General features: G+C 42.0%; 2 protein-coding genes across 5 annotated transcripts in view; both read right to left on the bottom strand.

Moving 5' to 3' along the window:
* Positions 1-997: 997 nt before the first annotated feature.
* Positions 998-5,318, bottom strand: LOC135539914 (class E basic helix-loop-helix protein 40-like). The gene is made up of 5 exons (XM_064966166.1): positions 4,862-5,318; positions 4,661-4,724; positions 4,271-4,378; positions 3,564-3,687; positions 998-3,101 (listed from the first exon to the last, which is right to left on the bottom strand). The coding sequence occupies exons 1-5, from the start codon at positions 4,933-4,935 to the stop codon at positions 2,194-2,196; spliced, it is 1,278 nt and encodes a 425-aa protein (XP_064822238.1). The 5' UTR covers positions 4,936-5,318; the 3' UTR covers positions 998-2,193.
* Positions 5,319-20,109: 14,791 nt separating this feature from the next.
* Positions 20,110-26,488, bottom strand: part of LOC135539913 (inositol 1,4,5-trisphosphate receptor type 1) — a 170,336-nt gene continuing 163,957 nt past the window's right edge. For all 4 annotated transcript variants that reach the window (XM_064966161.1, XM_064966163.1, XM_064966164.1 and 1 more), the window contains 4 exons: positions 25,979-26,144; positions 24,133-24,293; positions 22,861-23,022; positions 20,110-22,584 (listed from right to left, as the gene is read on the bottom strand). In XM_064966161.1, the coding sequence (XP_064822233.1) occupies positions 22,498-22,584; positions 22,861-23,022; positions 24,133-24,293; positions 25,979-26,144 (576 nt within the window). In that variant the 3' untranslated portion in view covers positions 20,110-22,497. The remainder of the gene's footprint in view (positions 22,585-22,860; positions 23,023-24,132; positions 24,294-25,978; positions 26,145-26,488) is intronic.

Genomic DNA, 26,488 nt, shown 5'->3' with positions numbered 1-26,488 from the left:
CTGGCATTTACTTTGTGTCGGTCTATTATGTGCTTCCACATTGATCTTCTCCTATTGGACAATATTGATCAGCCTGAGATGGTTGTTAAACTCAACAGCTTTGACTTAAATGTACACCAGTTCTTTAAACATTGATCTCAGTTTATTAATAATCATCATTGCACCAGGATCTTTGACCCAATGCCCAATTCTTTGTTGTCCATAAACTATATAGACTGTACTATGAAGTGATAACATTATGATTATAACTATCTACCAGGATATTTGAGCCAAAAACCTGGTTACATCTGCCAGGAGGCAGAAACTTCCCCACAAGTGGATCTTCCAGCAAGACAATAACCCCAAGCACACATCAAAATCCACAATGAAATTATTGACCACAACATCAACATTTTGCCGTGGCCATCTCAGTCTCTAGACATTAACCCCATTGAAAACCTGTAGTTTGAATTGAAGAGGGCAGTCCATAACCGCAGTGGAAGGATATCTAGGATCTGGAAAGATACTGTATGGGAGGAATGGTCTAAGATCCTTCCCAATGTGTTCTCCAATCTCTTTAAACCCCCATCTTTTTGAGAGAATAACTAAATTGCTTGTTAAACAAAATCTCTTTTTCTAAGCAATTGTATTACTATAAAATAATATAATTTCCCAATTTCTTTTTGCAATATAGTTTAGCTCAGTATTTGCATCATTTACATTATTGTATTATTATTGTGCTTCTGCATCCAAATGACTTCCAGATAAATATTTAAAAAATGGCCTTTGGAGCTAACTGATTGTTGAGGGACCACCACGGTATCTGTGTGTGTGTTTATTTATGTATGTCAGAAGCAGAGAGAACACCCATAGCAGTGTGTCTCTCCTTATGACCAGCCGGGCAAGACAAGCAGGGAGACTGCAGCAACTATCCCCAGTTGTTGTGTTTGTGGCAGAACTCGATCCCAGAATATACATTTCACCACAACATGCACTCTACTCACTCATGACGAACCAAGCAGATAAAATACTTTATTAATACGCTTATATAATGTATGTCAACATTTATAGACAAAATATGTACATCAAACATCTTTCTGGTAGGTCCCAAAATATCAAAGTACCTCTTTCTATAGAAAACTAATATTCTGTTAAAACATATACATTCACTTCTCGCCAACTCCCAAATACATTTCATAAACATCTGATGTTTTCTTTTATCAGTGTTTCACAAGTAAAAGGCAACAGGATGATAAACTCCAGGTTTGACTTGAGCAGAGTCAGATTGCAGATCAGGGTCAGCGCAGGGCTACAGTATGTACATGAGATATTATGCGGTAAAATGACTGTCCAACCTCTCTCTATGGTTCGAGCGCTAGGTAACGTATCAAAAATAGAGATGTACAGGAAGTATAAACAATAATTACAAAAAGTCCCTCTAAACTGTCAGTGAATTCCCAACTTGAAATGGTCACATGATGACCTCACGAACTCCATACAGTAGGGAAATTATTTCACTCAGGATGTTTGTTGTTGTCATAGGGAATGGGGCAAAGCGCATTGTCAGTGATGGCAATGGTGACCTAAGGTAAATAGACAGCAACCTTTGGGTGAATGGTGATTATTGACATTTGGTGTGACATGGTTTACAAGGACGGTGTGTGTACAGCTGCGCCCTGTCAGTGTCCACAGCATGTAGAAACCTCAACAGCAGCAACATCTACGGGACTGCCACTTTTTTACATTTATACATTCAACCGTGTGTGTGTGTGTGTGTGTGTGTGTGTGTGTGTGTGTGTGTGTGTGTGTGTGTGTGTGTGTGTGTGTGTGTGTGTGTGTGTGTGTGTGTGTGTGTGTGTGTATATATATATCCAGATCAGTGGGGTCAATGTTGCACTCAGCACTCTGGTGGGGGTATAAAGTCAAACAATCAGAGAGGATTAGGAAACAGGTTGAGCTGTCTTCCATCCACACATTCCCTCTTTCTTTTATTCTCTTTTTCTGTTCGCAGCTGTGGATTATGCCTCACCGATCTGGGACCAGACCTTCTGCATGCGCTCTATCTGTCTCCCTTCTGTCTTCTGACTTCTGGGATGAGGGGAGAGGGGTGGTGGTGGGTGATCTGACTGTCTGGTCATGTTCTCCTCCATGTATCCTCTCTGCATAGCAGTCTATGTTCAATAACACTTTTCTGTGTAAGTGCTCAGTGGTCTCTCAGTCTTTGGTTTCCAGGTTCATGGGAAGTACCTGCTTTAACACTTGGAGGAAGGCTGGGGAGTCCATGGGGCTTTGGGCTACGGTAGGGGGAGAGGGAGAGCGCCCCCTGGGGGACATCATGATCGAGGGAGAGGGGGCATGCCTGTCACTAGGCATGCCCTGCGCGGAGCCTCCCAGGCCAGGGTAAATCATGGGCATGGCCCCTGAGTACCAGCACTTCTCCAGCATGGGCAGATAGGCGGCGGCAGAGGGGGGGATGAGGTAGAAGGGCATGCAAAGGGGATGAGGTTGGGCCTGGTGAGGGGAGTAGGCGCTCATGTAGCTGCCGTGGCCGCTGGAGGAGGATGAGGATGACTCTCCGCCTGAGAGAGACTCGTCCTCGGATGACTCGACCCGGCTGCGTTTGTGGCACGCCTCATCTTCCTGCTTAATGCAAAATGATGCCCTCTTTTCTCCCAGCGCCCTCTTCAGCTGTCTCTCCTGGCCGTAGTACCCTGCATGCGACGCCAGATGCTCAACCTGCTCGCCACCGTAGCCGCTGTCTGTGTCTGTATCGCTGCCGCTCTGCTCGCCGCCCGCATGGGCATACCTCCGCTGGATGACGGGAACGCAGTTCTTCCCATGGCCTTCACTGGGCTTGGGGGACTGGCCTGCAGGCTTCTCCCTGTGGGCCTGATGATGTTGGTAGTGGATGGTGGTCTCTTCAGACCGGGGTTTGCAGGGGCTACGGGGAGGACCCTGGAGGACCTCAGTAGCCACCTTGTGCAGGTGGTTGACCATGTGGGAGGGTGTAAGGTCACCGTGACCCTCCTGGTTGACCAGGTACTGCAGCACCTCCTTGGCACAGACATGGAAGCCTGAGCGGAAGATCTCCTCACTGTTCTCCTGGCTGGAAGAGGACTGCTCTGTAGGCAGGAATGGACAACACCACAAACGCTGTCAAACACAGATCTACCACAATGCAATATTATGGAAACTACCAAACTACTTTCATCGTATTTACATGATTCTTGTAAGTAATATATCTTAATATGGGTATAAAATCCCCTTCTACGCAACCACATCCAAACTAAACTTAGCAGTTATTCTGACTCAGTTCCTTATTCTATTATTATGTTATTATAATGCAGTAGATGAGCAATGCACTGTGCTGCATTTGAAAATTAGTGAGGATGTGGTCTGCATCCAAATTGAAGCTAGCCAAGCAAGAGACCACAAGCTATATTTAAATTCCCTGATTTGTATGCGCTTCTGCATAATCATCTTATTGTGTGTGTGTGTGTGTGTGTCTGTGTGTGTCTGTGTCTGTGTCTGTGTCTGTGTCTGTGTGTGTGTGTGTGTGTGTGTGTGTGTGTGTGTTTGCTCACCGATTTGCATGCCATTCTGCAGACTGAGGATTTTCTGCTGCTGGTTTTCCAGTAGAGTGGTTAGAGCTTTCACATGCTTAAGCGTGAGCTCCAAAACCACAGCCTTCTCCAGATGGCCAAGAGTCTATGGGAAGAACACACACTACTTTCAGCACGGGCTCATCTCGTATGGATTACTAAAACACACTACTTTCAGCACGGGCTCATCTCGTATGGATTACTAAAACACACTACTTTCAGCACGGGCTCATCTCGTATGGATTACTAACACACACTACTTTCAGCACGGGCTCATCTCGTATGGATTACTAACACACACTACTTTCAGCACGGGCTCATCTCGTATGGATTACTAACACACACTACTTTCAGCACGGCTCATCTCGTATGGATTACTAACACACACATGCACACAAACTTTCTCAACAACAATCAAAAGCAATAACTAAGTCGATCTACTCAAATGCAAAATTTGAATGTGTAATATTACATTCTTTAATCTATAAAAATACAAATCAGAGGAAATGTGTTCAATTTTATTTAACATCTCAAAGATGCCATTTGTTTAAGTATTCACATTCATTATTTAATTTAAAATTCCTTTACAGATCTCACCTGTTAGTCAGGCTGTCAAACCTGAAGTACCACCAAGCAACCACTTGATCGCGCTTTAGTAATGTGCTACTTCAAGATAAATAGGAACTTACTGTAAGTTTCAGGTGCTCGGGCAATAAATCTTTCAACTGAGCGATGCACTCGTTTATCCTGTCACGCCTTTTCTTCTCGATTAGTCGGTGAGGCAGTTTGTAGGTTTCCTAAAGGCAGGAGTGATATTGAGGTTAAATAACAACCTCAGCAGTTTGACGAGCAGCACTGTGAACAGTAACATGGACTCCAAGGATTACATGATATGGGAAAATAGGTCACCACATGATCGGAATGATCAGGCCAACTAATTGATCTAAATACATCAATGTTTCAATAGCATTGTATATAATCATAATTTTATTCTATTGTAATCATATTTACAAACAGTTAATTAAGTGAATAAACACCAATATTGTTTCTATAAAAAAATATATAAAATATCAACCAACCTTGCTATCATCTCCTCGTTTCATTCCCCGACGGGATTTGTATACATACATAGGGAAATCCATCCTAATGAAAACCAGAAGACAGTCAATGAGATGTGGGTTTGGTGAGGTTGCGCACTTAATGTCAGGAGACGCGAATGTATGCCACTATAAAGAGGGCAAGCATGGCATAGGGCACAAGAAGAATCATCAGCAACTTACCCTTGCATGTCAGACAGCTCAGCCTGCTGGTGCTTGGGGGTGGGTTGCGCACTTGGAATCCTTTCCATTTCCATTCTCTTTAAGCTACTCCAAATGACGCAGGAAAGGGCAAGCTTTTCCCCCCCAATGTTTTCACTCAAGAACCCAAATGAAATTGAATGAAAGTAAATAGTCCTTGAAATTTTTCATAAAAATATTTAAGTATTTCCCCCAATTTGTCAAGATAAGTAATCTATTTTACGTTTGCATTGTTGTTGTTATGATTATTTATCGCATAATGGGAGCAGTGTCCCGGAGATCTCCACGTCGTCAGTCAAGAGGGAGTCCCGCAGATGCACTAGTCTTGGTTGCGCGTTGGGAAAGTGGGGGAGGACAGAGCTACGTGTTAAATAAACCCCTGACTCTCGCTCGCAATGACCTATCTCTGTCACATGAGTCTCACGTTTTGGACGGCGCTTGTCTTCTCGGACTGCCCATTTTCTACTGATAATGAGGATCTGGGGGCGGACGTCGGCGCCACGTCACACCGGAGGGCTGAATCCCGCGTCCAGTGTACCTGGCTCATATAGCCAGGCGAGTAGCTTCACACAACACAGAGCTACGCATCTCTCCAATAATGCTCAGCAGGTTCCACTACTGACAAGACATCATGGCAATATTAATAATATTGATATGGGAATAACTTTGCAAATATTGGGAAGTTTAAACGTGATAATATCTTATCCCAATCCGTTTATTTAGGCTATATCATCCACCTGTTGTGTCATACACAACACAATGTAGCCATAACTTTATAAAAATAAATAATTCACAATTACAATGTATTATTAAATGATTATACTCTAACTTGTACCTCTTCACTGTGATAAGTTAATATACCTATGGCATAGGGTTTTATAATATGGGGCTTGCCATTTACCTTGTGTAGCACAATGTCTTACAAATAGTAATGTAAGGCTATATTAAGTTATTTCACCATATAAACGCATTGGCTAAAAATATGAATTGAAAATGCAAGATAGGCCCTATCATTGAAAGCGAATGTGCGTAAAAACTGAGTAAAAGTGCATGTGATGCCACAATGTCAAATGTTGGAAATGTAGACTAGCCCTATTATTATTGGTTAACTTGGAATGAATCCATAGATTCATAGGCCCACAATTTAACATTATAATTCAATGTAATAGTCTACATATTTTTTGTAAATTATAAATTATCCTTCAAGCAAGCAGGATAGTTGAAAACCTCTGATATTTTTTACATTTTGTTTTGCATTGGGACCCTGTTGAAAAAAAGGTGCACCTGCTTGAGACATTTATTTTTATAAGAGATCTCATTGCTTAGACACAACCAGACTAATTGCTTTGGTTTCAACAAGTGTGAAGGGCCATAATGTTATTTTGCGCCATCAGAACCATCTGCTAGTTCAGACTGGAAATGTGTCTGAAGACTGTCTGCTGTGTTATCAAGTGTGCCACTACCATTGTCAAATTGATCTCATGGCCTCACCCGCCCCTGTGCGTGAGGGCACATTCAGCACATGGCTACCATTTACAACTCATTTGCAGTAGGCTACTCCACGAGCAGCGTATCACCTAGCGGGCTAAAAACAGCAAGCAAGCTAGCCTTTTAGCTTCCCACATCTCCCCCCATGTGAAAGAATCAGATTTATAATTCAACAATGTGCCCGAGCAAATATCATTTACTTGCCAGCAGTTTTTAAGGCCTAGTACTCGAGAAGAGTCCGTGCTCGAGACCACATATGGTCAGTGTTGCCATGTTCGCAGTTTTCCCGCAATTGGGCTACTTTGAAAATGATGTTGCAGGTTTTTGGGCTATTTCTAAGTTGCACCACGGCCGCCTTGGCATTTTCTTTTAAACATATGTATTTCACTGTGACCTGCTACTGACTGTCAGGCAGTGCCACATGCTGTTGCTGAGTGGTTGACTGGTGAGGAGGGCCAGAGGTGTTTGTGTGTGTGTAGAGAGAGCACTACAGTTATTGACTGAGACATGAGGGAGAGGAGCCAGAGAGATATCTATTGGGTGAAATACCACAGTGTGCAATCCTAGTAAGATTTGTGACCTGTTGCCACAAGAAAAGTGCAACCAGTGAAGAACACAATTGTAAATACAACCTTTATGTTTATTTACAAATACACCTATTTGCACATCATTACAACACTGTATATTTGAAATGTCTTTATTCTTTTGGAACTTTTGGAAGTGTAATGTTACATTTTTTTATTGTTTATTTGACAATAAAAAATGTAACCTTTATTACTTAACTAGGCAAGTCAGTTAAAGAACAAATTCTTATTTACAATGACGGCCTACCCCAGATGACGCTGGGCCAATTGTGCGCCATCCTATGGGATACCCAATCACAGCCGGGTTGTGATACAGCCAGGATTCAAACCAGGGACTGTAGTGATACCTCTTGCGCTGAGATGCAGTGCCTTAGACCGCTGTGCCACTTGGGAGCCAAGTGTTTATTGTCTATTTCACTTGCTTTGGCAATGTAAACATATGTTTCCAATGCCAATAAAGCCCCTTAAATTGAATTGAGAGAGAGTGAGCAGCACGCGTGCACGGTTGTGACAACTTTTTACTAGTTGTAGGTGGGCTATAAAGATTGTCATTATGGAGACACCTATTTCCAACCCTTTTTTCATAAAACATAATAATAATACGCTAGAACTAAATAAATAATGGAGACAAAGCACTGGAAAATTACTTTTGGTGCACTAGAGTGAATTACATAAATTCACTCAGAGGTGGTTTAAACTGCATTCTAATGTTGACTGCTTAAAGAAAATGGTATCAAGCAAAGGGCTTTATGCATGGTCAGTTCTTGGGTCTTGGGGTCAGCCCGAGAGGAAATTTGAAATGGAAGTTATGGAACTCCCTCCCTCTCGGCTCAGGAAAAGACCCAGATGCAGACAGTTGGAATAATGGACATTATTATATAAACAGGGGGCAGGCAAAGGACAGGGGTCGGTAGTCCAGGGCAGAGTCCGTAAGGTACAGAGTGGCAGGCAGGCTCAGGGTCAGGCAGAGGTCCGTAATCCAGGGCAGTGGCAAAAGGTACAGAATGGCAGGCAGGCTCAGGGTCAGGGCAGGCAGAATGAAAACCGGGAAAACGAGAAAACAGACTCAAGGAAACAGAAGTACGAAAAACACGCTGGTAGGCTTGACAAGACAAGAAGAACTGGCAAAAGACAAACAGAACACAGGGGACAATGGGGAAGATGGGTGACACCTGGAGAGGGATGGAGACAAGCACAAAGACAAGTGAAACAGATCAGGGTGTGACACACGTGGTTGTTTTTATGTGGAACAATATCCCTGGAGTCATTGCAAATTAATTTGTGCCACTTGTGTAGCCTACCGAGACCTGGCAAACCAATTTAATAAATAGCCTATTACTTCAGTTTGTTGTTGTAGCCTTGTGTTATTATGAACACATTAGATTGACGGTAACAATAGTCAGATTAGGCTACAGGTCAAACTATTTGTTGACAAGCATATTCAGTTCTATTATTCATATTTAAATCAGTGATTTAAATTATGACACCATCCTCAGTAGCTTATTCCAGCAGGCTATTGGGAAACACAAACACTTCTTATTACAAAATAGCCTTGCTATTCATTCATAAATTAGTCTGCTAATTTGAACTACAGGCTACTGTAGACTATCTGAAATTAGATGTAGGTCTGTCAGAGGCTATAGGCTACCTGCCTTTAGCTAAGCAAATTATGGCAAAATGTAATTACAATCATAAACCCAGATTTTAGGCTGTAGCCTATGCCTATTGAAATGACAAGTCAATCGCAAATGGGCCATTTATACAGTTTGTAGTCTTAACATATGGCACATAATAACGGCACAATTGCCAGAAAATAACATTTGTTTTTTTTATCTTCATCCAAGTTTTTCTTCCTCAGAGATTTCGAGATCCTCTGTCCAACTTTCATCACTCAAACTCTCCTTTGGGATTTATGTATAGTTATGCACATGCGCAAAGGGGATTAATTTAGATTTATAAACCTTGTTCGAGCCCTGAATGCTGATTGTCTGAAAGCCGTGGTAAATCAGACCATATATCACGGGTATGAAAAAATATGACTTTTTACTGTTCTAATTACAGTGCTAACCAGTTTATAGCAATAAGGCATCACAGGGGTTTGTGGTATATGGTCAATATACCACGGCTAACGGCTGTATCCAGGCACTCCACGTTTTGTCGTGCTTAAAACAGACCTTAGCCGTGGTATATTGGTCATATACAGTGGGGAGAACAAGTAGTTGATACACTGCCGATTTTGCAGATTTTCCTAATTACAAAGCATGTAGAGGTCTGTAATTTATATCATAGGTACACTTCAACTGTGAGAGATGGAATCTAAAACAAAAATCCAGAAAATCACATGGTATGATTTTAAGTAATTAATTTGCATTTTATTGCATGAAATAAGTATTTGATACATCAGAAAAGCAGCACATAATATTTGGTACAGAAATCTTTGTTTGCAATTACAGAGATCAGCAGGGATTTTGGCCCACTCCTCCATTCAGACCTTCAGGTTTTGGGGCTGATGCTGGGCGATACGGACTTTCAGCTCCCTCCAAAGATTTTCTATTGGGTTCAGGTCTGGAGACTGGCTCGGCCACTCCAGGACCTTGAGATGCTTCTTACGGAGCCACTCCTTAGTTGCCCTAGCTGTGTGTTTTGGGTCGTTGTCATGCTGGAAGACCCAGCCAGCCATCTTCAATGCTCTTACTGAGGGAAGGAGGTTGTTGGCCAAGATCTCGCAATACATGGCCCCATCCATCCTCCCCTCAATACGGTGCAGTCGTCCTGTCCCCTTTTCAGAAAAGCATCCCCAAAGCATGATGTTTCCACCTCCATGCTTCACGGTTGGGATGGTGCTCTTGGGGTTGTACTCATCCTTCTTCTTCCTCCAAACACGGCGAGTGGAGTTTTAGACCAAAAAGCTCTATTTTTGTCTCATCAGACCACATGACCTTCTCCCATTCCTCCTCTGGATCATCCAGATGGTCATTGGCAAACTTCAGACGGGCCTGGACATGCGCTGGTTTGAGCAGGGGGACCTTGCGTGCGCTGCAGGATTTTAATCCATTACGGCGTAGTGTGTTACTAATGGTTTTCCTTGAGACTGTGGTCCCAGCTCTCTTCAGGTCATTGACCAGGTCCTGCTGTGTAGTTCTGGGCTGATCCCTCACCTTCCTCATGATCATTGATGCCCCACGAGGTGAGATATTGCATGGAGCCCCAGACCGAGGGTGATTGACCATCATCTTGAACTTCTTCCATTTTCTAATAATTGCGCCAACAGTTGTTGCCTTCTCACCAAGCTGCTTGCCTATTGTCCGATAGCCCATCCCAGCCTATTCAAATTGCTATCGTTAAAATAAAATTGTGTTCGTTGTCCATAGTTTATGTCTGACCGTATCATAACCGTATCAGAACTAGAATTGTGTTGTGTGACAGAACTGCACATTTTACAGTGGCCTTTTATTGTCCCCAGCACAAGGTTCACCTGTGTAATGATCATGTTGTTTAATCAGCTTTTTGATATGCCACACCTTTCAGGCGGATGGATTATCTTGGAAAGGAAAAATGCTCAATAACAGGGACGTAAACACATTTGTGCACAAAATTTGAGAGAATTTTGTGTGTATGGAACATTTCTGGGATCTTTTATTTCAGCTCACGAAACATGGGACCAACACTTGACCTGTTGCGTTTATATTTTTGTTCTGTGTATATAGCCTCCCAATATTGTACAATCTGTGATTCAGTGGCCTGGCCTATTTTTGTTTGAATTCAAGACCATATCTCCGTTTGTCAGCGTCAGAGTGTCATTTTTGTCATTTGTGTGGTATTACAAAAGATTCAGCTAATGTTTCCTGTCATGTAAGTGAAATAGAATTGCATGAAATGAAAGTGCTATAAAAAACAAAGCCTCTGAGCCTATGATTCTTTTCATCCGGCTCTGGTCGCACTCCTCAGAACGTCCTTAATTGGCTGGTAGGGAAGAGTGGGGGAAATAATCTGAAGTTGCATGCTCACTATACATTAGGAGGGATAGTGAAAATTGTTTGGATTTGTGATAATTGTGGCTTTCTATTTGCCCTCAGCATTCATTGTTTTCACCATTCTAACAGTCTAAAGCAGCTTTTTTTAAGTATGGGTCGCAGACATATTAAAACAATATTATATTAGGAACTCAGTTGGGGTCTTAAATGACTGCTGAAAGTTAGAATATATAACATATGCCATTTAGCAGATGCTTCCATCCAAAGCGACTTATATGCATACATTTTATGTATGAGTGGTCCACAGGAATCAAACCCACTACCCTGGTGTTACAAGCACCAGGCTCCAACAACTGAGCTACAAAAGATTTCACATTTCACAAGGTGAAATTTTGAGATTTGGTTGTGCATCAGCAGTTTTTCTCCTGTTATGTCAATCACACAATAAGCCATGTCAGCTACAATTTTTAGATTGGTAAATTAGTCTAGCCAACTATAAAACTTGTAGTTATCATGGACGAATACCGACCGGGAAAGCAGGGCACGTGCCCAGGGGCCATGACCTAAAGGGGGCCCACATTGATTTTGCTAGTCACTCTCATTCAGATATCCTATTATCATGGCATAAGCCATGGCAAAATGTGTAGCATTGCAGGAAATTAGCTTTAAAACTGCAATTTCCTCATCTCTGCCCTATGGAAAAAGTAATAAATTGCATGAAATTTGAAAAAAAAGCTAACATTTCCCTTCACCCCATGGCAAAATGTGTAGACTTGCAGAAAACTTGCTTTAAAACTGCAGCATTTTCTCTCCCCGTTGCAAAATGTGTAGAATTGCAGGAAATGTACTTCTCTCTCCACAGTTAAGAGAGGGGCCACTAAAATGTTTTGCCTGCCAACCAAATCTTGCTTAGGACCTTCAAAAGGGAAAATATTTATACGTATTTTAATGAATTACTTCTGAGTATTTTGTCATTTGAATTACACTGGGCTGAACTAAACTTCAATGTACACTGATCAAAAAAATAAAGGGAAAACTAAAATAACACATCCTAGATCTGAATGAATGAAATATTCTTATTAAATACTTTTTTCTTTACATAGTTGAATGTGCTGACAACAAAATCACACAAAAATTATCAATGGAAATCAAATTCATCAACCCATGGAGGTCTCAAAACACTCAAAATTTGATGTCACACTCAACTTTGATGTAATGTCCTTAAAACAAGTCAAAATGAGGCTCAGTAGTGTGTGTGGCCTCCACATGCCTGTATGACATCCCTACAACGCCTGGGCATGCTCCTGATGAGGTGGCGGTGGGTCTCCTGAGGGATCTCCTCCCAGACCTGGACAAAAGCATCCGCCAACTCATGGACAGTCTGTGGTGCAATGTGACGTTGGTGGATGGAGCGAGACATGATGTCCCAGATGTGCTCAATTGGATTCAGGTCTGGGGAACGGGCGGGCCAGTCCATAGCATCAATGCCTTCCTCTTGCAGGAACTGCTGACACACTCCAGCCACATGAGGTCTAGCATTGTCTTGCATTAAGAGGACCCCGGGGCCAACCGCACCAGCATATGGTCTCACAAGGGGTCTGAGGTACCTAATGGCAGTCTGGCTACCTCTGGCGAGCACATGAAATGCCACCCCACACCATGACTGACCCACCGCCAAAAAGGTCATCCTGGAAGATGTTGCAGGCAGCAGAACGTTCACCACGGCGTCTCCAGACTCTGTCACGTCTGTCACATGTGCTCAGTGTGAACCTGCTTTCATCTGTGAAGAGCACAGGGCGCCAGTGGTGAATTTGCCAATCTTGGTGTTTTCTGGCAAATGCCAAACGTCCTGCACGGTGTTGGGCTGTAAGCACAACCCCCACCTGTCGACGTCGGGCCCTCATACCACCCTCATGGAGTCTGTTTCTGACCGTTTGAGTAGACACATGCACATTTGTGTTCTGCTGAAGGTCATTTTGCAGGGCTCTGGCAGTGCTCCTCCTGCTCCTCCTCCAAAGGCGGAGGTAGCGGTCCTGCTGCTGGTTTGTTGCCCTCCTACGGCCTCCTCCACGTCTCCTGATGTACTGGCCTGTCTCCTGGTGCGCCTCCATGCTCTGGACACTACGCTGACAGACACAGCAAACCTTCTTGCCACAGCTCACATTGACGTGCCATCTTGGATGAGCTGCACTACCTAAGCCACTTGTGTGGGTTGTAGACTCTGTCTCATGCTCCCACTAGAGTGAAAGCACCGCCAGCATTCAAAAGTGACCAAAACATCAGCCAGGAAGCATAGGAACTGAGAAGTGGTCTGTGGTCACCACCTGCAGAACCACTCCTTTATTGGGGGTGTCTTGCTAATTGCCTATAATTTCCACCTGTTGTCTATTCCATTTGCACAACAGCATGTGAAATTTATTGTCAATCAGTGTTGCTTCCTAAGTGGACAGTTTGATTTCACAGAAGTGTGATTGACTTGGAGTTGCATTGTGTTGTTTAAGTGTTCCCTTTATTTTTTTGAGCAGTGTATTTAGTATTTTCAAAATTCTACAATTTGTATTTTCTAGACACAAAATACTTTCCCATTCCAATTTTTCAGAGCGGTTTACATTTTGTGCCACCTTGCATTGGTATCAGAAGTCAGATAGCACGATGGTGTGATAAGAACATCTGTTAAATTAACTCATTATAATTGCAACATTTTTGATAAATTCTTTGAAAGAAAATGTACTTAATACAATTGTAAAATGTTGTTGTCTCATGTAGCCATCTTAAGATGAATGCAATTGTAAGTCGCTCTGGATAAAAGTGTCTGCTAAATGACTAAAATGTAAATGTAAAATGAACAATCACAAAACAAAGCATGCTGAGTATTATCACGATGAGCGCCGCCCTCGAAACAAGAGCAATAATAATACCCAGTGTGCTTTGTAGTTCATTTTGGGATGTTCATTTTCACATACACTGTATACATTTACATGTTGGTCATTTAGCAGACACTCTTATCCAGAGTGACTTGGTCAACTCAGGTAGATAAACAACAATCACAGTCATAGCAAGAAAAAGGGTTTGTAACCATTACTGAAAATGTTGCTGTTCGGGTTGGCTGGTTGCAAAATTATTTCTGTTCATTCTCATACATTGATCTGTATGGTATTTTGTATCTTTATTTTGTCATTTTTGCCCTTCCATAGCCAAGTTTTTTTAGTTTATTGTTTTACTGTCACTGAGATTATATTTGGTTATCAATGCAAAGTAGGATGTTTATTTATTTCCAAGTTGAACAAAGACAACCATCTTGAAGTTGAAGTGATTCAGACATTTTGGCACAGTGAATCACTACCCAAACATGACACAACTGGTTTCAAGTGGCCAAGAGACATCATGTGAATCAGACAGGGGATATGTTTACATAAATGGATTGGTAGACACTTTTGCTTTCTCCTCATATCAACATAATTTATGTAAGATTAAAAATGATGGCTGTAAAATTAAAAATTATGTTGCACAAGCCCTGCGCTTATAAAATGGCTGTGCTCCTTTGGAAATTTGGGCATGTTTAGAGCAACACCATTAGGTAAAATATATAAACTCAGCAAAACATAAATGCCTGTTCATGAGGGTTGCCTAAACACACAAATGATATTTCAGAAAGATGTGACCTTTTTAACCCTTTGAAACAGCCCCTATTTAAGGCACTTACGGTTGTCACAGGAAGCTGAAAGTAAACACATATCCTCATTGGAGTTAAGAACTATTAGTCAGCCTTCATTCCGGGCCTACTTTTTGCACGGTCGTTGCAGTCAGACCGAGCGAGCTACGGTCAAGTGTGGCACCTCACTGGATACGGCATGGCCTAGAGACTACAGTGATGCCATTTTCCTGTCCATCTGTCCATTTGGTGATGGTTCATCACTGTTTAAACTTATTGGAAATGGACAAAAGTTAGCCATCAAGCCAGCGTCCATCAGTCAATAAGATATCATTCTGATACCAAACTGATACATACTGACAGCAAACCCACTTTGTCCAACTCGTTTAGAAGTCAACGAACACATATTTCAGAGCTGGTCCAAACTTCACAGAGCCTTCTGTTAAAATCTTTTAAAAAATTAAACACGCAGTTACGTTCTAGCTGCAAACCTCGCTGCGGCGACCCCAAATCCCGAGTTTCGACTCGATAGGGCATTCGAAGCCCGAGCAGTGACATTAATTGGTGCTGAAATTTCACTTTTTCCGGGCGTTGTTGCAGGGTCCCTGAAAGAGCAATCGGACAGAAATTTTAGGGTCCTTCTCTTGGGGGGGGACTGCAAAAAAATAGTGGAATGTAAAAGGTTATTAACCGGTGCATATGCTTTTAAAATAACAGTTCTGTTCTGGAACAGTGTAGATCACGTTAGTTCCCAGCTCTGATTCTGTGCTTTAAAAAAATACATTTACCCATTTTCATTTCGGGTCCCTGAACTGGTTCCAACCCCTGGTTTGTAGAAGTTATAGTTTGAAAACCGAAATGTACTTTGCGAGGGTAGTATACAATATTTTGCGTATTATATAAAATGCCACCGGAGGGTGTCAGAGTTGAACAGGTTAACATGCACCTGCCTGCTCCATACTCTGGTGACTTCTGCCAATTACTCCGACGACTGTCTATTAAATAGGCTTCTATCATAGAAGTCAATACAGCCTTGGCTTGAAGAGGCTGTTGGTCTACATTGCGCACCAAATTCATTGATTTATCTGAAAAATCTTGAAGAAAGTCCCAAGCATGCGACATACCACCTAGTATCATTAGTTGAAATCTAAGGGTTTAAGTAATTCAATTTTACCAACAACACGCGCGTCACACTATGCATTCCGACCATTACTAAAATATTTAACATCTGGAATGCGGACAATTAATATGGAAGCCCCCACAGACCTGAATCATTTAGACTGAATGGACCAATTATATACCGGCATAACCAAATAAAGCTAATTTAATCCTATTTCCCCACTATCCGGATTTGAGGGAAAAAAACAACATATCTTGACATTCATAGAGAAATGAAACAGGACAGAAGGACAACATATAGGCTAGTTAACCATATCAGAACCCCTTTATTGGCTAATGTTTTTGCCACACTTAATAACTTACAATTAACTTCTTAAAAATAAACGTTTGAGTTGGAACCAAATACGTTTTTTCAGAGGGATGCCATAGGCCAGGGGTTCTCCAACCTCTCCTTGGGGAGTCCCAGCCATTCCATGTATTTGAACTATTCCACAGCTAGCGCAACTGATTCAAATTGTCAACGTATCATCAAGCCCTTGACTAAGTGAATCAGGTGAGTTAGTTCAGGGCTGCAACAAAATTGTGAAACATCTGGGGGTCCCCGAGGACAGGTTTGAGAACCACTGTTGCGGCCCTCCAGGACTGGAATTGAATAGCCCTGCTATAGGGTGTTGAGCCTTATTTGCATATTTCCCTGGTTGCCTTTCGAGTGAAGTTTAGAGTGACCAGTACCACCCATATACTTAGATCGACATTGTATCTGTCCCATTATGCCGTCTCTGAGAGCACGGGCAGCTCAATTGAAGCCATCTCCATTTTTAAGTACATTTTCTTCTTCTACTACTTCAATGACTTGCCAAACAAACTGATAGGGTGTACACGACCACTTGGAGTGTGTTGTTTGAACAGGTATGGAGCCACGGTTGGCGATTTACTGCCACCTGCAGTTACGCAATGTTTGCTCACAAGTATTAATTCATTGGCTGATCCTCCTGGTGACCTGGATGAATTATGCAATCCTTCCTTAACCCAAAGGAAGTCCCACCCAGTTGACTATTTCAAAATGGTGAAAGTGCTCAATGGCACTGCCCATGCTAAAATGGGTTTTTGAGCACTAGAGTCCTCTATCCATCTCTATGGTACCACCCATGTGACAGAAACATCATTGTTGCAGTCACCATATTAATTATAATGACTTTCACCAAGTGAGATTCAAAATGAATGTTGTCATTAAAAACACATTTTAGAAAATACTTAGGCCTGCAAGTCATATCATGCTGGATTGCAATGTGATGTGTAATTCCTCTTGGAACTCAGCCAGAGTAGGGATATCCAACATTTAGCATTTTCATTCACCTGCAACCTGCATTCAGAATGACTGCCAGGGTTGGGAAGTTTAGGACATTAGACTAAATAATCTAAACTGGAACAACCATTTCAGTTGCAGGTACAATAAGACCAAGTAACAGATTGGTTTAGTTTAGAAAAATGTATGTTATTTATATTTGAGTAGCATAAGATGAATTAATTACTCAATGTACATGCAAAAACCTAGATATTCTACAAATCAACCTGCAATAGACATGCTGGAAAATATGATATGGACTTGGTTTTGGTTCAACTCTGGTTATGAACACAAACACTGCCCACTGATGTCAATTTGATGTCCCATGTTGGTTTAATGTAAATTCATTGAAAATATGTTGAAACAAAGTTGATTCAACCAGTGTGCCCAGTGGATGGGGTTCTTTTACACCACTGAGTGTTAATTTAACTTCTGAATCAACACTATAAATCAACACTAGTTAACACTGGCCAATTTGCTGCCTGCTATGAAAGGGACGCACACATCTGCATTTCAAGAACCTTTAAGAATTCTTTAAGAATTCTGAAGAACCGCAGATACCACGTCAAGAACCAAGCACTCCAAGGATCCTTAAGAGTTGAGAAAGAACCATTTAAGAACCTTCATTTTTTTCAGTGTAGATAAAGATTGAGTACACACCTCATCAACTCACAATACAATTTGTTACCAAACTTTAGGGACACAAACAGGTTTAAGATTTTTAAACCAGGGCCTCCCGAGTGGCACAGCAGTCTAGAGGCGTCACTACAGACCAGGGTTCGATCCCAGGCTGTGTCGCAGCCGGCCGCGAACGGGACACCCATGAGGCGGTGCACAATTGGCCTAGCGGCGTCTGGGTTTGGGGAGGGTTTGGACAGCCGGGATGTCCTTGTCCCATCGTGCTCTTGCATCTCTTTGTGGTGGGCCGGGTGTATGCACGCTGTCTCGTGTCACCAGTTGTAGTGTTTCCTCAGGCAGATTGGTGCGTCTGGCTCCCGAGTTAAGCGAGCAGTGTATCAAGAAGCAGTGCGGCTTGGCAGGGTCGTGTTACGGAGGACGCATGGCTCTCGACCTTCGCCTCTCTCGAGTCCAAACAGGAGTTGTAGCGATGGGACAAGAAAAAGGGGTAAAAGCCCCCCCCCCAAAAAAAGGTTGTTAAGCCAGTGTGTGTTTTGGGGGTATACAATCATAATTGTCATGCTCATCAATTTGTTCAATGTTTTAGAAGTTTATTTCCACAATTATTTTTAAAGAAATTTGGCCATCAGTCACTTACTCAACATTAGTGGCATGGCGCCTCTGTGTAAAATGAATGACCAGAAATAAGTCTACACTAAATGTTATATTTGAAATATTGATGTGTGACATATTGTTCCTGTCAACTAGATTGTATAAATAAATGAAACAAAATACCCCATACAGATATAAATGTGATGCCCTGCCGAGGGTGAAAGTTTTCACATATCTTTCAAATAGACTGTAAATAATGGATATTTTATACACATTTATTGAGAATCTGTTCAAACAGCACTCCATTTCTTGATCAACTTTGTTTCACCATTATTCTCTGCAGTCTGTGTTGCCCATAGAATAAGAATGATTCATGATTCTTCATTCTATGGCACTGGCTTCAGGTCGGTCTTTGTCGTGTTTGCCTCTGTGATGAGTGAGTCAAACCACAAACTCATTCTCACCTGGTTACTGCTCGTAAATAACAGGAACTAGTCCTGCAGCCGATGGGTGGATTAAATTAGGAGAGATTTACAACGTATCACATGCTTTGGATTCACCTTCTGCTAACACTAGCATAACTGCACGCTATATGATGTAGTCGATTGCTTGTGGTTGACTGTTCTGCAGACAAATGCAAAAGTATGCACATACTGTAAAAAGCCCTTTTCAAACGAGGTGATCGAAAGGATGGAGTGGGTCTTTAATGGACCTCTTGGCATCATCTATTAGCACTGTTACAGAACAGTGACTGGTAATTCTTTGCCGATGGCAGTCTGAATGGGGTAAGAGGACACTCATTTGACAACAGGTGCTGTGGTAAGAGAACACTTACCTAACGACTGGTCCAGGTGCCATGGCAATGGCACGTAGCTGACTGACCTGAAGAACCATGTAACGTTATAATGGGGACAACTATTAATACCCCTTTGAGCTCTCCAGGTTGTTCCATACTAAGAAAAGGAGACTGAGGTCTTGACCCTTTTTTCCCTTATCTTTATTAATTTATCGCTTATTTTAGGTATTTTTTATATTCCCGCTAAAGGGCATCTGCATTGTAGCTGTATATTAATTTGATCTCCTACTGCTTAGTTGTATTTTCTTCAGTCTGCTTACTGTATTGGGATATCTGCCATTTTCAAGCTGTATTATCCTGAAACTTTTGGAACTCGTTCAATAAAGCAACCTAAAAAACAGCAGGAGCTAAGCTGCAGGGCATTTCCTAATTAGTGTTAAAGTGAGAGAGCCTCCAGAGGAGATTTCACACTATCTGGTGGCATTCCCCTGCTTCCTGTGTGTCAGAGGACTCATTCAGCTCTGGCTGCAGTGGGCAGCACCCTGCATGAATGGCACTATTCTAGTCATAAGTGGATAACCAGTTATGTGCATCGCATGATACACATTTAACAGCACACAGCAACCTAGCCCGTGTCCGTCGTTAATGCCTCATTCACTTCTAATTAGTGGGGAGAAATCACCTCCTATACAAGCTTCATCATGATGCCTCTATCTATGAAAAGCTAAAGAACTTAGAAGAACAAATCTCAGAGTATATAGTATGTTCTCTAAAATGCTTGTTAGAGGGTTTTTTCCATCCATGTGACCTGACGAAGACAAACTCTGGGACCTAGTTATAGGCTATAGGGCTCAGAGTTTTCCCTGGTCAGGTGAAGTGTTCAGGAAGAACTCCTAACCTATAAAGTAAAAAGAGTAATGGACCAACTATTGATCCTTGGGGGACACCAATCATTAGATTTTGATACAGATTCTGTGTAATACATGTCACAATTCTTCTCTCTGTGCTGTTATATTCCATACAGATAGACAGAGGGTGATTTTTTTCACACATCTTTATTAAATAGACTTTAAAGAATGTAATGTACATTTTAGACAGCTTGTTTTATATAGTAGTATTAAAGGCTTAAATGAGACTTTGGTCAAACAGCACTCAAAATCTATTATATTAGTACTCTGATTTCTTTACATGAACACTGCAATCAAACCAGGACACCTCTCTTCACGGAAGGCCCTTCACAAAACAAAGTGACAAGTAGACTTAAGAAACTAGCGATAATAACAAAACTCAGCACTGAATTGATAGTAGAAATTGTTGAAAATATAAGACTGTCAGAATGTCATTCAGTGCCAACAAGGAGAAAAAAACATTCTCACTAGGTTGTTTAGTGTGCTCCCAATGTATGACATAAGCAATACCAACACTTTTACATGTGGTGACGTCTTCAGTGTGACTCTTTCTTGGCTTTCCTCATCAACTGCTACATGGGTGTACACCCCCCTCATAGTGCTCAAGTACATAACAGTGCTCACAAGAACCATCTACAGGGGACATACACACAGTACAAACAGGCAAATACACTTCAGGAGTCTGAGGACAAGACATCACAAATACATAACCTCAAACAGACGCCTCATTCTTAAAGCTTCCTGGAATGTTCAGATACCTTCAAGTCCAAATATAAGAACATTTAAACACATATAGTATATATGCACACAAACTCATATAAAAGTATTTGAAAGCCAACACTCCTGGCTTTAGCAAAATACCCATGCTGTGCAAATGGATTTTGGGTTGAGTTGTCTTTTGACAAACATATATAATTGTCTCATTTGTGGGACAACATTGGTCTAAATATATTGAGAAACAAAAATCATCAAGGCGATCACAACTCTATTCCACCATTATTATATATATATATATATATAAAAATTATAATAATTCCATCTCCCTCAGGCATTATGTACACATGAAACAAATGTGTGGTTGCATATTGTAAAGTATTCATATTGCACCTCGTACAAAAATAAGATATTCATTATTGTTTGCCCACCAGGTTTCAAACACAAAACAACAGGAAAGCACCCTTCAACACAAGTGTCCCAGTGCTCTCATGAGTCCTATTGTGCAATTGTCTGAGACTTCAAATTCACCAAATACATCAAGGCCATGGGAGAGCAGAACCGTTGTCACCCATTCCAAGTGGTGAGGAAGATGGACAAGGCATTAAGGTTAGTATGACAACCTAAGGCATATTCACTTTAGTACTTTTTACGACCTAAACTTACATAACTGGTTCCTTCTTCTTAAGTTCAAGGGCACTCTGGCACACCCCATATATTCCCCATCCACCCACTCAAACTCATGTGCAATATGCACAGTACATACTCAGTACATTACATGCATACACCCAATCTCCTAATGTGTACTAACTTCATAACTTAGTGTTGATTAAAGGGGAAATCTGCAGTTGCTACATCCATTTTTGGACTCTTATATTAATGATATAAACCCATTGATTTTTGAAGAATATGACTTATAAATATACCTCATGAGCTTAGTTCAACTGTCGTACCCCATCAGAACCCAAAATATCAGTTTGTTTTACTCCAATGTTTGTAAACAATGTAAATGTAAACAAACACTGTATAGCCTCAAAACATGGTTAAAACTATACATTTGATATCATGGATGGTCAGTCCTTGAATCAATATTTCTGTCTATGAATTTAAGAGAGGTTACATTTCTCCAGGCCCATAGCTGCAGTAAAGAGGTCAATGGAATGCAGATGGTGGGGGATAGAAGGAGGATGCTGGATTGGCGCAAATCCAATCAATCAATCTGTTCTAGCAAAGTGGATATTTGTCAAATCCGTCATGATTTATGTATTGTAACAGGCCCACAATGTGCTTACTAAAGTGCCACTTGGATATATTAGTTGACAGCCATACAAGCATTATACTCCGATTTGTACCTAAACATAGTGTGAAATACACATATAAACAATAGCTTAAATGTAGACTAATTTTGATTGAGGCAATGAGTGGATTTGGGATCTTTCCTCCACGCGTTTCAGTGGCATTTCTATTGTTTTGGTCAAGCTTGCCTCTTTACCGCATGTATCCCTCAGCTTTTTACCAAAACAGAGTTGGGGTGGCAGCTTTGATATTGTTTAAACTGCAGATTGGCGCTTTAAGGCATTCTGCACACATTCACACATAAATCCCTTCAAACACATAAAGCCCATAGTAGTGTCAGGGATACTACTACTGTACATATAAACTTTGGCATACTCCTGTACCCTTCGTAGATTGTCAGAAAAATAAGTTCTTAGACACTAAGGTCGGCCTCTCCTTTGTGTGAGTGGTCCTGGGTTAGGGTTAGGTTCCTGGGAGGTGGTGGGCGGTGGTTGTTTCCACAACGGTCCTTCTCAGGCTGGCTGCTGGGGGTTAACGTTCATGTGAGGGGGGTGGCCCAGGAGCCCAATCCTCTGCTTCTGTTTCCTCTGCTCTGTCATCTGCCAAGGGGGTTGGGGGTAGGAGGTGTGACAAGGGTTATGAACTCTGGAAACCCACCCCACCCATCACAGCCAACCCCAACTCCACAAAACTTTCTCCACAACCACTCAAGAGCCTGGAGCAGTGAGATTCAAACATGTCTTCTAGTCAATTCAAATGGCCCCTATCCACAGGCTTAATAAGTTTCAATAAGGTTTAATAAGCAATAGTAACCTATCCAGTCATCTCAGATCTACATGAATGCCAAGCCAATTAGCTGTGCAGATGAGACTCACCTGCTCCTTGAGTTCCGTGAGCTGTCCAGACAGGTTACACACCAGCCTCATGGCCGACTCCAGCTTCTCCTGCAGGTTCCTGATCTCGTTCTGCTCGCCCTCCGCATCACTACTCACCAGCGACATTGCACGCATCCGTGGGAACCAGTCCAGGTTGTGCTCCTGTAAATAAGAATTTGCTCTTAGTTGCACAACTGAATGCATTCAAATGACATGGGTCTTCCATGTTTAACCCAACGCCTCTGAATCATAAAAATGCGTTGAAGGCATTGAAACATAAGAGAAAGGCTGAGGGTTAGCAACAGAATCCTCCAAGGAACTGTATTTGTGTTCTACACTTTGATTTGAATAGGACACCAAACTGAACCGTACGGTATGACGACCGAAAAAAATATACACCGAACAGTAAAACCTGTGACTCTCTAAGAGCGGACTACTGGCATCTCAGGTCTATCATAAAGGAATACAATAATTTACCCCATTCCCTTTCAAGTGTTTTCATTGTCACAGCTTAATCTGTTTTGGGGTTTCACAGCAGTTCATGTTAAGTCTTGTCCCTCTGCATTTCTGTTTCTCATCCTGTGAGATCACAATGTGTGTGAGAGGGTGGCAGGTAGCCTAGCGGTTAAGAGTGTTGGGCTAGTAACAGAAAGGTCGCTGGTTTGAATCCCTGAGCCGACAAGGTGAAAAATCTGCCAATGTGCCAGTGAGCAAGGCACTTAACCCTAAATAGCTCCTGTAAGTCGCTCTGGATAAGAGCCTCTGCTAAGTGACTAAAATGTAAATGTGTGTCTATCATCTAGTGTGTTTGTGTCATTCAGTCACTCAGTGTCATTCAGTGTGTATGTGCTATCTCTGTCAGTTGAGGGCGGAAGGGCAAATAGCTACGTTGAGGCGTGTGTGTATGTGTCACGTCCTTCTCTTGGACTCAGTACACACTACATACACAACTACGTACACACAAGGTCAACAGAGGAGGCATTTAGGTGCTGAAAGGAGAGTCAAGAGAATAAATATGCAGGCGGCCAAGGTCAGCAGCTAGTCAAGGGATTTACCTGAACAAACAACAACTCTATATAACAACTATAATACAGTATACCCTAACCATGCAAACTTCAGTCTACCCCCAGGACAGGATGCATGTTGTAGTGTACCCTATGCACTCATGTAAGTGGGGCAGCCTGGTTATATGCTGTATCAAATGACCTGTTAGACATTGTGGTTTGAGTCCAGAGCCAGCAAAGGCCTGGTGTGTGTTTGTGTGTCTGTCACCTTGATCATCTCTGCGACGTAGCTCTCGGGGCCGGTGTACTCTGTGGAGTCCTTCACCTTGACCAGCACTATGAAGAACAGGTAGTGCCACATGTTGTGCTCCTCCTTGATGTGCTCCTCAAATGTCACCGTCTTGTTGTCAAACTTGTCTCTCTCCAGACCTGTGAGGAAACAAAACATGCGCGCACATAAACACACACTTAGGAATGCTGTCAATTAGGTCAATATGACAGAGGACCTGGTGAATGCTAGGGCTATTATTAATAAGGGTTCTAGGATAAACTAGGGGTTTGTTGTAACGTTAATGGGTTACAGAGTTAATGTTTACAGTAAATTCATTGAGCTGTATCTACAGATATTTTCTTTAGTTATTTACATATGTACTCGTATTAGAATTTGTGTGTTGGCGATTGAGAGAACTATATACATATTTTGTTGTATTGGTTAGTATTGGATTACGCTTTGACTGCAAGCTCCAGAATGCCTTGTGACAGGAAGTAGAAAGAGAACACGCCAGTTATGTACAAGTGATTATCCTGACTTTCGCTAGCAACTTTCTTTTGTTTTGTAGAATCTAAAAGTGGTTAAATGTTAATGTTAACAAGTAGTATTACTAAAAGAAGCTTTCATTTCAAACCCGACGTCCCGAGTTATTACTTTGAAGATAGTTATTCTATAGGGCTCGGGTTACGATAAAGATCGTAAATCAATTCATCGAGGGTAAGCCATTGTCGTCCTTCCAAGAAAAGGAAAATGTGACTTCCTGAAAGCAGAGGAGCACTTTCAATCCTGTGATATAGTGTTGTGTTTAACAAGCATCTGGCAGAAGCATTTTGACCTTTCCTGTGAACAAAGAACCCTCTCTCAGTCTGATGACTAAACAACATTAGTCTTCCTGGACAGACTGGCCATATTCCCAGAATCTCCAAAATATGAAAATGATCATGTGAATTTAGGGAATGCGTGGGAAAGTGTTGTCATTTTAGATTTGATCTAACTAGGCCAAAATCCTCCGACACCTGTTAGGTCCTGCTACTACAGTAGGTGTATTGTCATTGAAGTCATGAATAGGGATTCTATTCATGGACATACTGTATACTGGAAGAGGAACAAAGGGCAAGTCTGACTGTTACTTCAGCGGCTGAGAGGAGGACCAGGTCAATGGCTTGAGCAACCACCTCGCGCACTGTGATGGGATACCATCTTTCTAATCTCTCTCCAGTCTCTTCTTTGTCTCCGTTCCCCCCAGGAAACCATGGCGATGGTGAACCCCTCTGGTCAGGCCTCATCTAACGCGTGTGAGTCATAGACCAGCTCCACATACATACAGCTCAGAAACAGACGAAAACTGATCCAAGGTCATACTGTGTGAGAACTGTCCCTGGACTAATTATATCTGCTGCCCCGTGGACCCCACTACTTGACTGCCTAAGAAAGAATAAATGCGTGATGGGCAGGCAGGAAACCTCCATGACTCAGGCTTCTAGAGAAAGAGGGAGGAAAGAGGTGATGCAAGCAGTAAACTAACATTCATACAGGAAGGTCAAGCTAAGGACGTGTCTGCAGAACTTGTGCTTACTCATGAGGGTGTGTGTATATGTGTGTCTGTACTACCTACATACTCCGGTCATGCTCAACCACCGTGACACCATGTAGTTTATTTAGAAATAGAAACAAGTATCCATTTAAGATTATCTTGTAAAGTATAACTAAATTCTGCACAAATCTGCCAATTTTCTACTACCAAACTGAGAACAAAACTATTCAGACTAAATGTCTACCCCAGGCAAATGACTAGTAGTTCTGTTCCTCTCAGGCTAGAGACAGTGCAGCTATGTCTCCTCACCACAGATGAAGCAGGTGGTCTTCAAGACCTCTTCCTTCTTCTGTTTCTCACTCCTCAGGTCTGCAAAGGTATCGATGATGACTCCAAAGATGAGGTTGAGGACAATGATGATGACCATGAAGAAGAAGAGCAGGTCGTAAATCACCCTGGCCGCAAAGAGAGGCTCCTAGAAAGAGGGGGGGGTTGGAGGGAGAGAAGAGGTTATAACTTATAATACATGTTAGGAAGCATTATAAACTCCAGGTCACGACTTGTACTGTACAAGGGCTGTGGAGGTAATGACATTTCATCAGCCGGTGATTGTCAAGCAAATAACTGGTCGGTCTCACGGGAATTGACCGTTAATTAACAAACACATTTAGCATCTCCTGACTTCCACACCTAGCCTACAAAGCCACTGATGCAGACTCTTGGAACATCTACATTTAAGTCTAATAAATCCATGTAATAAAGCCCACACCTGCACAATAAATCTATTATTTATTTTAGACAGGTCTAAAGAAACATGAT

The sequence above is a fragment of the Oncorhynchus masou genome, chromosome 5 (assembly GCF_036934945.1).
Source record: "Oncorhynchus masou masou isolate Uvic2021 chromosome 5, UVic_Omas_1.1, whole genome shotgun sequence".
NCBI classification, from domain to species: Eukaryota; Metazoa; Chordata; class Actinopteri; order Salmoniformes; family Salmonidae; genus Oncorhynchus; species Oncorhynchus masou.
Note: the sequence above shows the minus strand (reverse complement) of the source record. Positions and strands in the feature narration are given on the sequence as shown.